Source organism: Rhinolophus sinicus, linkage group LG09 (genome assembly GCF_036562045.2).
Source record: "Rhinolophus sinicus isolate RSC01 linkage group LG09, ASM3656204v1, whole genome shotgun sequence".
In the NCBI taxonomy this organism is placed as follows: Eukaryota; Metazoa; Chordata; class Mammalia; order Chiroptera; family Rhinolophidae; genus Rhinolophus; species Rhinolophus sinicus.
In genome coordinates, this window is record NC_133758.1 from 20,158,607 (window position 1) to 20,175,527 (window position 16,921).

The 16,921-nt window shown below is 54.7% G+C and overlaps 1 protein-coding gene across 7 annotated transcripts in view; it reads right to left on the reverse strand.

Moving 5' to 3' along the window:
* Positions 1-321: 321 nt before the first annotated feature.
* The window catches only part of CTIF (cap binding complex dependent translation initiation factor), a 259,305-nt gene continuing 242,705 nt past the window's right edge, over positions 322-16,921 (reverse strand). For all 7 annotated transcript variants that reach the window (XM_019721364.2, XM_019721357.2, XM_019721333.2 and 4 more), the window contains 2 exons: positions 5,975-6,028; positions 322-4,233 (listed from right to left, as the gene is read on the reverse strand). In XM_019721364.2, the coding sequence (XP_019576923.2) occupies positions 4,018-4,233; positions 5,975-6,028 (270 nt within the window). In that variant the 3' untranslated portion in view covers positions 322-4,017. The remainder of the gene's footprint in view (positions 4,234-5,974; positions 6,029-16,921) is intronic.

Below are 16,921 nucleotides of genomic sequence, written 5' to 3' on the forward strand. Positions count from 1 at the left end.
AACAGGCAGCGAACCAGATCTTTAGTGTAAGAGCCATTTTCTGCAGGACAGGCTTAATCCTACCACCTTGACAGGCCAGTTCCCAGCTCGGTGGGGCCTAAGTCTCCTTCACCTCCCTTCTCCTAGGCCACTCCTTCACGACCTTTCCCAGGCCCGACCCTTCCCTTGCTCCCCATGGAGACCACATTGGGGGGCATCTTCTCATTAGCTCATCCCCTGGGTTGGGTCTCCTCTGAGGTCTGTGCCAGCACCAGCTGAGGCACAAAAGCCTCTGGGAAAGACCTCATTTGCTGAACTCACAAAGAACACAGAGTCAGGGCATTTCTGTTTGTTGTTGTTGTTTATTTTTTAAACCCACTTGTGGTTTGGGTTCAGCTGGAAAGCAGGACATACCGAGGGAGGGAAGGTGGTTGCGTGAGCAGGATTCCGCTGCAGCTTTGGCGGGAAGCCCCAGGCCCTGCTCCGTGGAGGTAGGTCCCATGGCCAGGCTCCCGGCTGGCTCAGGTGAGGCGGGCAGCCCTTCTGTGCAAGTGTCCCTAGCAGAGGAAAGCTGTCTCCTCTCAGATCTGCATCCTTACAGGCCCAGCCAGAGGTTTCCCAACAGAGCGCCCAGCCGCTGAGGGAGAGACTCCAGGGGCAGGGCCCGAGAGTCTGTCATATGAGGAACACTGGCTGGTTTCTGATGCCTGATAAGACTGGGACGTGGCGTCTGGGGCGGCCCCATGGGGCTGCTCCTCCTGGCAGCCTGGCTGTCTGGGCTCCCGCTCCTGCAGCTGCCCAGGGCGTGATCAGTGGTACATTACCCACACCCCCCCTCCCCATCTCCCAGAAAAAATAAAATAAAATAAAATAAAAATAAATACCAACTCGGCCAACATTGACATTTACATGGATAGACGGAGCGATCCCCAAACCTTATAGGTTTACAGGCTGGTTAAGGAAGGACGAACAGACGAAACTGAGTTTGGGGGTGCACACTCCTCATGGAGGATGGTGGGGCTCCCACCTTGTCCAGGGGAGGGTGGGAGCCTTCTTGAGGCTGCGGTCCCAGAGCTTAGGCAAAGCCACAAGGCCGAGGGAGCAGGATTGTGGCGAGGCGGCTGGCTGCCTACAAGGAAAACGACGACTACCGCGTCTCGACTGGCACGGCAGATACCGAGATGGGATCAACAGCAGCTGGCCGGGCTTTGCCTCCTCAATGCGCCAGGACAGCCGCGGGCCGGGAGGGAACAACGCAAGCCATAGAAACGCAGTATCCAGTTTTGCCTCCCATCAAATACATTCAGAGGTCAACTTGGATATGGCCTCCCTCACTCAGAGTGGGGGGGCCTGGCCTGGGGGCGCGCACTTCTGTCCCCCCCCAGTTCCTGTCTGAGTCGTCTCCCATGGGAAGTTGCCTCAGAGTCTCAGATTTTAGGCTTTACTGTTATTTCCTTAAAAAACAAAAACGAAAACATACGCTTCTTTTTTTAAACGTTTTCCTTGCAGCAACCTGCGTTGAGAAAAACAGCTTAAATTGTTTTTCTGATTGGTCAGGAAGTGCTTTCAAGCAATGGAATAAACTAGGCAAACCATATGCCTGGAGCCACCGTGACATGACACGTAATTAAAAATATATTTATATATGTATACATATTTATATCTCACTTCTTCACACGCTGGTCCTAACAGTCAAGGAGGGGTTGGCCCTGAGGCAAGACCACCAAGGAGGGTCACTAGGAGGAAGGGACATGCGGCCCACGCTGCCCACGCGGCTACCTGTCTTGGCTTTCCAGGGGACATCAACCCCTGCACGCACAGTGTCTGGGGCCCCTGCATGGAGCTGGCTCTGACTCAGGGAAGGGGTGGGAGACCCCACTCCTAGGCCCCTCCCTTCCTCTGGGGCCCCGTTTTGTTCTCAGCAGATGCACTCGCACACGCGCGCACACACACACACACACACACACACACACACACACACACACACCCCACTTGAGGAAAGCAAGGCCCACTTCAGCACAGGTGCGTCTTTCTGAGGCCTGCCAGGGAGCGGCTGCTTGTCTGGCTGGGGCTGCCTGACTCCTGGACACCATGATTTCCCCAGTGCCCTCCCCGAGCCTCCTAACACCAGCCTAGCTCTGCCCTCAAAGCCTCCTGTGGGGCCTCTGGTGCCCCTGGCCGAAAGGTGCCTGCTGAGGAAGAGAAGCAGTGAGGAGAAGCTTGAGAAAACTTGGGAAGAAGGGAGAAGGAAAAGGCTGGGGCAGAGGCAACCCACCTGTTCCAGGCTCTGCTGGAGGGAAAGCTAGGGAGTCCTGGGGACCCTGCTCCCCACCCACCCTGCATGCTGTCCCAGACTCAGGGTCCACAAGAGGAAACCGCCTCCAGCCCTCACCTCCGGGCCAGCCTGATTGGACCGGGCAGCCAGGCAGCCTCCAGTGACCCAGGGGGTGACTGGTCTCAGTAAAGGAGTAAATAAGGAAGCTGCTGGGCTGCGGTCATTTTCTGGGGGCTCCTCACAATGTGAGCTCCAGGCCTTGGAGACGGGGCTATGCAGGTGCCGTGACCACCTCCTGGAGCCCAACCCCCATCCTCCTCCAACAGAGAAGGGGCTACTCCCCAGGACCTGGCTCCCCCAAGAAGCCCCAAGTCTTGTTCCCAGTCTGGAAAGCTTTGCCTGGCAGCCCTGCCTAGTCACCCGACTGTCCTGCTCATGACTCAATGACTGCTCCCATTCCCAGCAGCCCGGGGGCTGCAATGCCCACAGCCTGCGGGAGCACGCGGTCCTTGCTGGGGCAGGGCTGGGTGCCTGGAGCCTGCCTGGGACGAGGCGAGGGCAGTGACACAGCCCATCTGGCTCAATTCCAAGTCCTGGGGAGCCAGGCAACCCCCACCCCCACTCAGAGCTTGGGAGGAGACCTGTGTTTGGAGCAGGGAAATATCCCCTAGGTTTTGGTTATAGTTTGCCGGCCTGTTCTGTGCCTGGTTCATCAGAAGGCCTCAGGTCAGGACCCAGCGGCGACGGTCTCTGTCCTTTGAGAGAACGCAGTTAGAACAAGAGACGGGAGGTGCCAGAAGCCAGGGGCTAAGGAGCACGGGTTCCAGCCAGGACCCCTGCAGGGCAGAAGTTTCCAATTACCCTAATTGGCTACTGGCAAGCTGTCTGTGGCTAGAATCCTTCCAGAGGGGGCTGGGTTTGATCTCCCACTAATCAGGGGGTCCTCAGTGCTGTCTGTGTGATCACATCGTTGGCTGTTTTCACTGAGAAAGGAGACTTCAAAGCAGCTGACTTTTGGAAAATAAAGCACAATAAAACAAGAGTGCAAGTAGACCTGCAAACTCCAGCTCCCCTGCCTGCTCCCAGCCTCGGGGGCCTGAGGACTGGGGGTCCAGGCGGAGGACTTGGAAGTTCTGGGCGGGGGGAGCGTGAAGGTTTGAGGAGAATGAAGGCCTCTGTCGCCCAGCTCGACCGTGCAGACAAAGGCCGTCAATTACGGGAGGCTGGTGGGGACCGTGCCTGCTTTGTCCCCCCGGACATCTGCTACATGTCGCCTGCTGCCAGTTGGCGACGGTGGCTGACAGCATGCGGGAACAATGCAAGCCCGTCTCCGACCCACATTTTCAGCCTTCTGAGGTCCTTTCTGACCCAAGCGGTACCCTGGCGTGCCTGGCTGCCCAGCCTCGGTGGAGGAGTCACAGAGATGAAACCCCTTGCACAAAGCCCTGCGGGGGACGCATTTGATGAGAGGGGGCAGGAGTGTAGAGTGAGGAGGGGCGAGGGCCAGGCCACCATGAAAAAGAAACATGCTTCCCTTACTGGATGAAGCTGCCGCATGCTGGGGCTGGGGGGGCTCGGCTAGGGGGGCGCTCCTAGGGACTCGATCCCTTCCCCGCCTGGCTCCAGACTGGCCGCCGGCTCTGCCTGCCTTCCTCCCCGTTTCTTTCTCCCGCCAGGGCCACCCCTGTCCTCCCGCCTGTCCATCTGGCCCTGTGCACCAGGGCCCCAGCTGCCCTCGGGCTGCCTGCCAGGCCCCCTGGCTGTCAGGCTGTCAGTTTCTGGATGGTTCTGTTGTAGTACTGTGTGATGGGGGGCGTCAGAGGGTTCCAGCTGTTGGCATGGAGCTCGATGACCTCCAGGAGCAGTGACCGGGTCAGCATGGACTCCGAGGGGCACAGCATCTTGTCTCGGGCGCTGGCCAGGAGCTCGGCCATCATCTCGGGCAGCTGCTCCTCCAGCAGCCGGCCTGTGCTCTGCAGCTGCAGGCAGAGAGAAGTGGGGTCAGGAGAGGACGTGGGCCCCACAGTGGTCCCCTGACCCACCTTGGCTGGGTGGGCTGGGGCAGTGACAGGAAATAGCTGGATTATCTCTCGAAGGTGCAGGCCCAGGCCTCTGTGCCATAGGGAGGAGGACAGGGAAGGGGAGAGTGTGTTAATAGCCAACTGTGAGAGCTCACGTTTACACCCAATCTGCCAGCAGGAATGAGAGGGAGCAGAATATCGCCGGCTGCAAAAAGCCCTTTCCAAGAACACACTGCTTCTTCCTTTCACCCAAGAGCTTCCCTTCCTACAGGAAGCCTTCCCTGATTATCGCCCACATCCTCAACGCTGTGTGACCTGCTCCCTTCAAAGGTGATCAGGCGGCACTGTGTTAATTTTCACTTGCTAGGATGTCTCTCTGGAAATGAGCTTAGTCATTATTCCCTGCGTGTGTCCGTGTAGGACTCGAGAGCAGGATGAGGTCTCCTATTTCTCTCTTTCCTTCTCTCCTGCCCCCAATCCCACCTCCCCACCCCAGCCCTGACCTCTGCCCACACTTGGGACGGGAAGGGGAGAGAAATATGAACTGGGGCAGAAGACCATCCAGAAGGCCTGCCCTCAAGAGAGGCCCCCAATAATCTAGGAGAGTCCCCATTGGGAAGGAGGTGCCCCAATCTTCTGGATCTGTGCCCCCTGGGCCAGCCTTCCCGCAGGTCCTCTCCAGAGAATCTCCATGCCCATCTCTGCCCTGCCCCCAGCCTTATCCCACCTAGTTTTCAAGGCTCTTCCTTCTTCACAAAACCTTGAAGGGCTCACCTTGACCTCTCTCCCCTGACCCCTCAGGGATTCGTGCTCTGTACCCTCATGTGTTCTCTACACTGCCCCCATCACTTGTGTGTGTGTGACATCGTCTTAGTGAGACCAGAGCTCTGAGGGCAGGCACCACGCTCTCCCTCTCCACTCCCTCCCCCGCCCCAAACCCCACGGAGGGCACCAGCTGGAGCCCAACAGATGAATGGAGGGAGGGTCCCCTACACCTCAGGCTGCATCTGGGCTCCAGCACTTCTGGCCCCTGCGGTTCTCGGGAGTGGCCCTGGCAGCGGCAGCAGCCACGTGAGAGGTGTGCTCACAGAGCCTGACGTGTCCTGGGTGCTCATGCTGGAAGCCGCTCCCCTCACTGCACTCCACTTTGAATGACTCTGGGCTGTTTGCCAAGGGCAAAGGTTTGCCCCCGTGACTAGGCCAGAGCCAAGTGTCTGAAGAAAGATCTCAGAGGAAGAGTTTCAATGAGCAGTAGCCACACCTTGGGAACAGGAGTGGCACCTCCCAAGGGGGCTGCTTTGAAGTGGACAGTGTCAACAAGGGAGATTCAAGCCTCAGACACCCACCCCCAACCCCACAGCACCAAAGCCCAGGGGGTCACCTGGAACGTCTTAATCATTTGCGTGGTGTGCCTGGTGGAAGGAGAAGGTGGTCTTGGGGACAGAGGGAAAGAGGACAATGCTAGCAGAAGCCCTCCAGGTGTTTTCTTCTCTAGAGCCAACAGTTCTCTCTCCCTCTAGCCAGAGGTGGGCTGGTCTTTTACTCTGGTTTTGGACTGACAATTCTAAATGCACAAGTGCATGTCCACTCAGGAAGCCCGCCTGACACACCCTTGCCCTGGCCTTGTGGACCCCACAGGTGTGAGGCATGAGCGACACACCAGGTCAGAGGTCAGAGAAGTCTGCGCCACACTGCTTACCTCCATTGAGCAGCACAGGACGGCATCTTCCTTTACGTCCTGAGATTGCAAGAGCTGTGGAAAAGAGGGGAGAGAGAACACCTCTTGGGGCGCCCGCTCCCAGCCCCCGGCAGCTGCGCCACCCCCTCCCCCCTCAGCCCTGATGCAGCCTGGAACAAGCCTCTCCAAGGGTCAGAGGGCAGCAGGAACTCTGCACCAGGAAGCACTGATTTCTCCGACAGGAGCTGAGCTGCTGGAGAACCACTGTAGTCTGAGAGCCTGGGCGCTCCGGCCAGGGCAGAAGGCTGCAATGAGAGGCCGTGGCAGAGCAAGGCTGCCGGTGGGTTTGAAGGCGGCGGCAAGTACGCTGGGCTCATCAGCTGTTAACAACCGATCAGCAGAAATCCTCTTCAGAAAAGAAATGAGCTGAAACACTTCCTGATTGGTGAGGGGAGGCTCAGCCTGGTCTCAGGGGCTCCTGGGCCCTGGCTATATAGGAGGACTTCCAGAAATCAAAGTGCTCTTCTGCAAAACCAAGGCTCCACTGACTTCCCCAGAGGCTGGACTCGCTTCCTGACCAAGGCCATGCATGGCCAGGCTGCTCAGGGCCGGCACCGGCCACGCCCCCGTCCCATTCTGGCTTTTTAATTTGAGATATACTTCATATAACATCAAATTCACCATTTTAAAGTACACAAGTCAGTGACTTTTAATACAGTCACAAGGTTATGCAACCATCACCACTGTCTGATTCCAGAATATCTTCATCGCCCCCAAAAGAAGCCGACACCCAGTAGCAGTTAGTTCCCCTTCCCCCCTCCCCTGGCAACCGTTAATCTCCTGTCTCTAAGGATTTGCCTACTGGAATACAATACGTGGTCCTTTGTGCCTGTCTTCTACTTAACACAATGTTTTTAAAGGTCATCCAAGTGGTGGCAGGCATCAGTTTTTCATTCCTTTTCACGGTTGAATAATATTTCATCGTATGTTTACACCACAGTTTGTTTATCCATTCATCAGTCGGTCGGCATGTGGGCTGTTTGTACTTTTGGGCAGTTATGAACAACGGTGCCATGAACATCCGTGGGCAAGTTTTTGCGTGGACATGTGTTCTGAATTCTCTTGGGTACATACGTAGGGGTGGAATGGCTGGGTCACGTGGCAACTCCATGTTTAGCTCTTTTGAGGGCCTCACAGACTGTTTTCTACCGTGGCTGCACCATTGTCCATTCGCTCCAGCAATGTCTGAGCATTCTGAGTTTTTCCACGTCCTTGCCAACAATTTGTTATTTTCTGCCGTGTTTTTTAAATTCATTTTTTCTTGAACCCCCCAGTAGGAAGTGTCTCCAGGCACGGCTTGAGAAGCTCTACCATCCTGTTCTCCTCAAACCCCACCAACCACTTCTTGCACTGTTCCCTTTGCTGGCCAGGGCTTCTTCTCCCAACCCCTACACCCATCTCAGTTCCATCTCTACCCACTCCCCCGCCCCAGGAATCATCACGTCCATCAGGTGACCCCCTATCTGGAACATCTGCTCCACATGGCTCTTCTAGCTGCTGGAACCCTCCATCTCAGCTCTTCTCTCTTTTCCATCCATCAAGGACCAGGCCACTTCCCAGCTTTCCTTGGAGACTTCCGGATTGCCCCAGCCCACGGTGCCCTCTCTTGCTTCCCACTGCGCGAGTGCCCTGTCCCTCCCACTCAGTCGGCATTCCACACAAGGAAGAAGACATTTTCCACTCTGAACTGCTGACTTCCTGAAGGCAGGGACAGTGCCACATTCATCTTTGCTGCCCCATAACACCGCGTGTCGCTCCTGCCAACAGCAGGGATTCACTAAATGTTGGTTGATATGATTTATGTGGCTTTTTGTTTGTTTGTTTGTTTGTTTGCTTTAAAGGAAGGGTAGAGGGTGAGGAGAACACAAGAGGAGGGATTTTTAGGGTGAGCATCCTCGTCCACTGACTGACAACGGGGTGTGGGGACAGAGTCCCAGAGAGCATTTTCCAGGCTCTCAGCCTCACGTGGAAAGGTGCTGGCTCGGGTGGTAGATGGCCATCGGCTGTGACTACATGGCCATCCGCCATAACCAGTTAGCCAATTAGCTGCTGATATAACTGCCATGGCTGAGCTAGCAAGTGGGGATTGCAGTTAGCAAGTGAGGTCGGTTGGCAGAAAAGCGGATGGCAGGTTGCGGATCGTGTGGCTCCTGCTTCCTGTGACTCCAACCCAGCCGCCAGTGAGAATATAGTGGTATGACTCCCCTGTCTATGGCTCCGTGGGTATTCCTTTTTGGCCTCACCATGTCCTGCGTTCTTGTGCGGGGAGCGGGAGCTAAGACCCCACATGACACCCCGCGTTACAGGGAGTCAAGGTTTTTTATGCGGGCACGATGCGTCCAAACAGAGGTGAAACCACACACAACCCAGGGGGACTGTTCCTACCGCTGGCCTGAAATGCAAATTCCGCACACCCACCCACCCACCCACCCAGCCTAGGGGCCCTCCCCCAGGAGCTACAAGCATTCGCTTCAGAAGGGCTCGAGGGGATACTGCTCGGGGAGTGTGCAGACCATCAAGGCTGCAATCTGGGGGACAGGTCGGAGCCGGCTGCACTGACCAGAGACGGGGTCTCAGGGACCGGACCTCCTTCCTCTCTGTATCTTGGTCAGAACTTGGTGGAGACCTGGGCTCAGCAGAAACGCAGAAAAGAAACCACTTTGGGACAAATGAGCAGAGGTAGGCTTTGAATTGCTCAAATGATGAGCAGGTGGAGAGCGACAGGCAATCCAGAGGCGGGGACGGTGTGGGCCAGGCAAAGTGAAGGCGCTGACAGCCATTGGAGTGCGTGCTGTACCCACGGACACACTTCTGACTCCAGGCCTTTGTGCTTTGGTCACCTGGGGAGTCTCGGCCAGCACATATCCAGACACCTTCCTCCTGCACTTTATTCAGGGCTCTGCCCAATGTCACCACATCAGCCAGGGCTTCCCCGAGCAGCCTGTGTGTACGTTCACCTCTTGCCTTACTTCTCTCTAGCACACCTCACCCTGACATTACCTGCTTGTCTGTCGTCTGTCTCCCTGCAGGTTCCAAGAGGGCAGGGCCTCGGTTTTGTCCACTGCTCTTCCCAGCACCAGACACACGAGGCACTTGGAGATCATTTGCTAACAACATGCTTTGGGAGGCAGATTGGACAGTCTGCAAGCGAGAAAGGCTAACTCCGAGAGGCAGCTCATCTGCAGGTCACCTTGCTGCTCACACTTGAGGAGCCGAGAAAGAGGGGGACGTGGAACCTGCACTCCACACACCCATCTGGCTGGAGTAGACAGGGCACGAAACTATCACCAGTGAGTCTGCAAGCACAGTGCTGGTGGAAACAGAAGTTGCTATAATCCTCTAGATGGCAATTTGGTGATAACTATCAGCCCTGCAAGTGTACAAACCTCTGACCCAGTGATACCACTTCTAGGAATTGATCCTTCCCACGTACGTACACGTATGCGCTAGGACATGGATACAAGGTTTTTGCCGCACTATTGTTGGGGCAAAAAGGACTGAAGAGAACGTGAATGAGCCCTGACAAGGGGCTGTTGAAAACTCAGTCACCCTGTTGAATGCTCTGCAGCACAAAGCTGTTCCTGCCCGTCTACGCAGGAGTCTTGTTTCTGGAGTTTTCTTGTCTCCCAGGGTTGCAGACGCTCAAGGAGAGCCAAGGGAAGCTTCCATCAGCCAGTGCCTGGGAGTGGGAGGGTGGGGTGGGCTCTAGGGGACACACAGGGAAGGGGCTCCCCCCTATAGAAGATCTAGGAGGCCAGAGAGACCAGGAAGTGGGATCTGGAAAATGTTGGGGGGAGGTGACTGACCTCCCAGCAGGCCTATCTGAGTCCCGTATCCAACCCAGTCTGCTCTGGGAGGGGCGGGTTCACAGACTGGTGGGGGGGTCCTGTGATGGCCTGGGATGTGGAGGGGATTGGGGGCGGGGGCCTAGCCCCCTTTTCTCTGCAGGGAAGATAGGGACTGATATGAGAACTGTGTATTTGCTAGAACTTCTTTCTGATGGTAACTTTGTTCCCTCATAGGTTTTCTGTAGTGCTTTTCGTGGGGAAAAAGATTTTTAAAATAGGAATTGCTGGTAGCAACCACAAGAAGGGGGAAAATGGGGTAGTTGATGGGAAGGGAACTCCTGGAGAAGGAGGGGTGGTGGCAGCTGGGTGGGAAGAGGGAAGCAGGCAGAGCTGGGAACTTGTCGGAAGGAAGGGCTCAGCTCCAGGCATGTAGCATGTTGGCTGGCATATTGTAGGTGCTCAATAAATGTTTGTCATGGTGAATTGAGATGAAGCTGGGTCATGTTCTGTCCTGAGAGGAGTGAGGTAACATTACAGGAACTACTGTTAAGAGCCAGGGCCTGACAAGTCCTAGATGCTCTGAAATGCCTCCATGTTCTTGTCAGCTGAGCCCTTTGCCCTGACGAGCGCGTGTTTCCTTCTTCTCATTTCTTCCATCCCAAGGCCTGCCTCCCTCTGTCTGCTCCCCGTGACGGTTCAGAACTGCAGAGTGGGTCCATACTTCCCAGTCTCTGTCTTTTCTTCCCCTCCTCTTTGTGACTGGCCTGCTTCCTGATCGTGTCCCTTCCCCTCCTCTGCATGCACGAGCTCCCCAGGGCCATGCCCATGCCACTGCTCTGCTCCCTGCCTGGTGGGTCCCTGGGTTCCTGGTTTTCAGGGCAGGGAACAGACTCAGGGTGGGGGTGGGGGGTGGGGACTCTCAACCCCAGAGCCTCTCCTCCGACATTATCTTCTACTTGTTTGTTTGGGAAAGTCTGTGTGAAGCCAAAAATCACATAGTGCAAATCGCCTGCTGGGTTTTCTCAAGGAAGTCGAGGGGACGGGGGTTTTTCATTGAACTTGTCCTTCACAGATGCTGGGGTGCAGAGCTCATGAAGGGACTCGTGGCTGCAGACCACATCTCGTTCTTCCCTACATGCTGACTTGGCCTCTCCTTGCCAGCTTTTGAGAGCTGACCCGCAGAGCCTTAGAGCTGAAGGGGTCGTGGAGAGTATCCCCCTCATTCCCCAGCTGAGGGGACTTTCCCCACCTGTCCCAGCCAGGAAGTGGCACCCTGCTGCTCTTTGTGGCATAACTAGAGGCTGGCCTGCCTCACACCCCCCCCCCCACACACACACACTCACACTCACACTCGGAGCCCTTGACACAACTCTCTAGGAACTCTCTCCTGGGACCCCTCTCAGTGGCCTCTGAGGGACTCTCCTGCCTCTGGGGGATCAGTGGCTTCCCAGGAATCCGTCCTTGACTTGTCCGTTGTGGGCCGTGTCCCAAGTGCAGGGTCTTTCCACTTTTTCCCACCTTGGCCCAAACTTCCCTACTCTGTGTCTTCAGGGCGCTGCCTTTTCCTAAGGGACAGCTAGCTTTTGGATAAACAGATCCCTGCTGGTAGGTTGAGGGGCCAGTGAGCGCTCTGTTTATGGAGGTGCTATTTGGAATCTTGTGCAGATAATGCTTTAACTCCAAGACAGTCTCCACAGTAGTGGCCACTCAAACAGAGAGTTGTCCCTCAACAGCAGTAGTCACAACAGGCAAGAGGTGGAAGCAACTCAAATGTCCACGAGGGAGGAATGGAAAAACTAAATGTGGTTGATAGGCCCAGTGGAATGTTATTCCGCCTTAAAAAGGAAGGCGACGCTGACACAGGTTACAACATGGATGATCCTTGAGGATATGATGCTAAGTCACAAAAGGACAAACACTGTGCGATTCCTCTTACACGATGTACCTGGAATAGTCAAATTCACAGAGACAGAAACTAGAACAGTGGTTGCCAGGGGCTGGGGCAGGAGGAATGGGAGTTGTGGTTTAATAGGTACAGAGTTTCAGTCTGGGAAGATGGGAAAGTTCCGGAGATGGAGGGTGGTAAAGGTTGCACAACACATGGGATGGACTCCATGCCACTGAACTTGTACACTCAACATGGCTACAATGATCCATTTGATATGGTATTAGGTTGGTGCAAAAGTAATTGTGGTTTTTGCAATTTTTTTTTAACCTTGTAAACTGCAATTACTTTTGCACCAACCTAATAGATTTTACCACAATATAAAAATTGGTTAAAAAATTGCGGTGGCAGGAGCAGACACTCTTTGGGTGGGCAGGGCTGTTCTCTGCCTGGGCAGGGCTGTCCCCCTCCCCTGTTATCACTCTTTGGAAGAAAGGCGGGGCTGCCTGCCCTGGAGGTTGAAGGCCCTGAGGTGGGGAGGGGAGCAGCCCCACTCATCAAAGTCTCTGGCATGGAAAGGGGTGTGGGCGGGCTGGGGCAGGCCAGCCATCCTCGCCCTCGAACAGCGAAATGTGTTTCTTGGACGAGAATCCAAGGCAATTGTGCGAGCCCACACAATGTTTGTTCGGAAGCTAATGCATTCCTGTCCTATTGTCTCTGCCTGAGACTTGTTGTGGGCACACCCATCACATCCTCCCTCGGGGAGAGGCCAAGGTGCTCAGAGTCAGGCTGTGGGAGGCCGGAGAGCAACTAGGGATAAAGGCAGCCTGGTGGGAGCTTCCGGGCGTCCCCAGGGGAAGGCCCACAGGGCATGGGTATGCTGCCCAAGGTGTGCCCAGGATGGAGCCAGGCTGGTTGCCTGGGATGCCATCCGGTGGGGAAGGAAAGAGGGTGCTGGTGGAAGGACCTGTGGGGCTGCCTTATGTGTGTGGGGGGGCGGGGGGTGAGAGGGGGGAGCAAGCACTGGCGATCACAACTTCTTGTCTTATCAGCAAGGAGCGAGTGCCAATTTGAGGCAGGCTGCCCAGCCCGCCTTCACCACTTCAGCTCACCAACTGCATGGGTTCAACCTTGAAGAACTAACCCAAGCAGCCTCATGTAGCCACAGTAAAAGCTCGGCTCAGACCCTGCCTGCAGGAGCTGCCCTCCTTTGGGGGTAGCTGAGGGTGGGCTGGGAGCAGCAATAAGGGAGCAAAAGCGAGATTTCGGAGTGCATGTGATTGGCTGGTTTGCTGAGGAACAATCCAGAGCTCTGATTGGCTGGCTGGGTCTACGGAATGGCCAGGGCTGTGGCAGGACCAGCTGAAAGTATGGAAGAGGAGAAGTGGGAGGTGGAGGTCCGCACTGGCTGAGGAAGCATCAGGGATGGGCACAGATAGTAGAGCGAAAGGGGCGAGGGGAGGAATGAGGCAGAAGCAGAAGAGACAGCCCCAGTGCGCGGCACGCGGTCTGGCATGGTGGCTGGGGTGGGAAGCTGCCCTCGGCACCTACATCTCGGGAGTGCCCCCAGCTAGGCGTCTGGGCCCCTCCACCCTGCACCACTGCTGGACCTTGACTGGCATCTACCGCTAAGTCTAGAGGGCAGCACAGGAACCGAAGCTCATGCTACCGACCTTGCATCACCAAGAACAGGGTCAGATGTGTCTGGGTCTCTTCAGGGAAGCGGGGAAGGAGATGATCCGAAAAAAGCTGCCATCAAAAATGAGCAGCAGGAGCGGAGGCAGAAGACCTGCTGCTCACTAAGAGGGACCCAACATATGTCACTTAATCACGCTGCCCCTCGGTTTCCTCACTTGAGAATGGGGGGAATGCCTGTCTAGAATTGTTTTGAGAGTCAGTTGAGATAACGTGAAAGAGGTTTTAAACGTGCAAAGCTTGATTCAAACACAAGGTGTGATTATCATTATTACATGTGTAGCTTTATAAACAGGTATCTTCCCTGAAGATCTTGACACACTCTGTGTGCACCATCCCATGTACCCTCGTGACACTCTTGTGGAGCCAGGGAGAGGCCACAGGCAGAGAAACCGAGGCTCTGGAAGTAAGTGGCTTGAACGAGCCAGACAGACAGCAAATCTGAGGAGAACTAGAGGCCTGGGTCGGCATCCTCTTACTTGCAGAACTGTTTTAATTTCTCCCACCTTAGCTCATTTTTATTTTGCCTGTTGGAGTTCATAATTCTTCATTCTGTTGCCTGGTGAGAATAATCAACTTGGACCTTCACAAAACTGAATTGACTTTACCTAGTCTGTCTCTGCATTGGCCACCATCTATCCATCCCCCCATTTACCCATCCACCCATCCGTATACCTGCTTACTCAACCACCAAGTTATTAATCCATCTTTTCACCCACCTATGCACCCATCCATCCACCAATGCATCCATCCATCCATCATCCATCCGTCCGTCCATTCTTTCGACATTTATGAAACACCTATGTGTGTTAAATACTGTGTAAGTACAGATAACAAGAAAATAGGACTTGTAACTTATAGTCTAACAGGGGGAAATCAAAAGACTATGCTAGGTGTATGGGGTTGGAAGACAGGATGGAACGGTGGTGGTGAACACGCCAGGCATATGGCAGAAGCAGCAGCATATGGCATATGCACAAAAGCTAAAAATGTGAACTAGCGGAGTGCACTGGTGAATAACAAGTATTTCAAGATGCTAAAATGTATGGTGCTGGTGCTGGGGGGAGAGAGAGAACATGATGGTAAAAAAGGCAAGGGCCACGTCCTGCAGGGTGCTAGATGCCATGCTACTGCATTTGGATTTGATCCTAAGGGACGAGAGAGCCGCTGAAAGATTTTAAACTGGAGAGTAGGAATATATTTGCACTTTAGGAAGATCCTTTCTTGCACAGCCTGGAGAATAGAACGGAGCTGGTGGGGTGATGGTGGGACTGGAAGCAAGGAGACCCGCGAGGAGGCTGCGGGAGAAATTATGATTGTTTGAATCAAGGCAGGCACCCAGGAAGATGTGTTTGGGCGGCAGCAGTGAAGGGGAAGAGAAGGACAATCTCAAAGGTGGAGAACCCCCAGGTTTAGGGCTTGGTCAATTGGATGAATGGTGGTGCCACCAATGGTACCAGGAAGGCAGGAGGGGTTGGTTTGCCGGGAATGTGAATGAACTCGGTGGTAGAAAGGTTGAGTCTGTGATCCTCGGGGATATCAGGGAAGATGAGTAGTGGGAGACCTCAGTGCCCAGGTCTCAGGCACGGCCAGAGGTGTCAGTGAGATGTCCTGGGAGCAGGCACAGAGGACACGGGCAGAGGGTAAGGGCTCCAAACCTGAAAAACGAGCAACATCTAAAGGCTGGTAGAGGAGGGGAAAGCCCAGAGGAGGAAGAGGATGGTCAGAGAGCTAAGAGGAATAGGAGGAAGTGATGTCACAGAGGCCAAGAAAGTTCTAAGTTCAAGGTCAACAGTGTCAAACTCTCAGAGAGGTCAAGTAAGATGAACAATGACCAGGGCTCCCTGGAGTTGGTGATTAGGAGAGCACGGGTGACCTCTGTCATGGTGACTCCATGCAGGGGGAGGGGCAGGCAGAAGCCTGGGTAACGTGGGGGGAGCGAGGGGAGGGAGGGGGAGTTAGGAAGTGGAGACCCAAAGACTACACCTCTCCTTTCCTTTTCTTTGGGAGTTTCTGTCCTTTCTTCTCTGTCTGTCTCTCCTTTTCTCCTCCCTCTCTTTTTCTTTCTTTCTTTTTTTGAATCTGCCTATGGAAGAGAAGAAGGGTAAGACGCTAGGAGAAAGAGACGGGCAAAGGGTCAAGGGGAATGGATGTTAAAATGAGAGCCTTGATGGGGGTGCCGGATGGCTCAGTTGGAGAGTAGGAATATATTTGCACTTTAGGAAGATCTTTTCTTGCACAGCCTGGAGAATAGCATGGGCTCTCAACAATAAGGTTACTGGTTCAATTCCCGCATGAGATGGTGGGCTGCGCCCCCTGCAACTAAGACTGAAAACAGCGACTGGACTTGGAGCTGAGCTGCGCCCTCCAAAACTAGACTGAAGGACAACGACTTGGAGCTGATGGGCCCTGGAGACACACACTGTTCCCCAATAAAATTAAAAAAAAAAAAAAATGAGAGAGGGGGGATAATCAGAGAGGAGAGGTTTAAGTACGTAGATTGCCTTAAATAAGAAAAGGAATGTCACCGTTCTGAAATGGACAGGAGGGGCTAGCGTGCCTGTCAACATAAGTACACGTGGAAATGCTCACGCTGCCCAGCCTGTCAGCACGACTATGAAATTAGCGTTGTTTTACATGCACTACTTATTACCATCACTCTGTGCCTGCCTGCATTTCAGACATCCCAGGAGAGGGGAATGTGCCTCAAGTGTCACTTTTCCACTAGCCTAATAAGGAGCCCTAGTCCGGCGGCTATGGTCAGATGTCAAGGAAATTCATGGTTCTGACCTGGACTTCAGTCCAAGCCTGTGCCCTGTGGCCTGGCTGCCAGCCGCCCGGGCAGGCACCCTAAGTGCGGCCCGGCGCCCCGGAGGCAATAATTAGCCTCCTTCCTGCCGAGCTTGCAAACCGCCCTGTACAAAGTGGCCACAGTAAATGTCACATGGGGAAATGCTTCAGCCCACAGCTGGCCCCAGGGGGTGGAAATGTAATCTGGGGCTCAGAGAAGACACTGAATCCTGCAGATACTGGAGCCAGAGGATGGGGCCACGGCTCCAGGGGCTCCTCCTGGGGGCTAAGCCCTGGCCAGTGGCCTGGACAGGAGGCAAGTTCTGCTCATCGAGTCCCTGCAGCCCTGAGTTCCCAGGACCCTGGGTCGCGATTTGAAACCCCAGGGACATTGGCTGTGACCACTGTCACACCTGCCAGCTTCTCCTTTAGTGCTTCCCTTTCCTTCTAGAAGCCGCCTGTCCTCACTGCCCTGAGGTTCACGGATCTCTCAACGGGGAACAGAAAATGCCTGAGGCAGCCCTGAGGTTTTACCTTTCAAGAGGGGGTCTGCTGAGGGCTGACCGAGACCTTCAGGGCTGTCCATCAGACCCTAGCTTACAGTTTTTGAGTGCTTGCTCTAGAGGTGAAGCTCTGAGCTGTGTGGACATTTTAAGATCCATGTTACCCTCCACCAGTTTATCTGAGTTAGATACCATTGTAACGTCTTCATTTTATAGCTGCAGAAACTGAGGCACGGAGATGGAAATG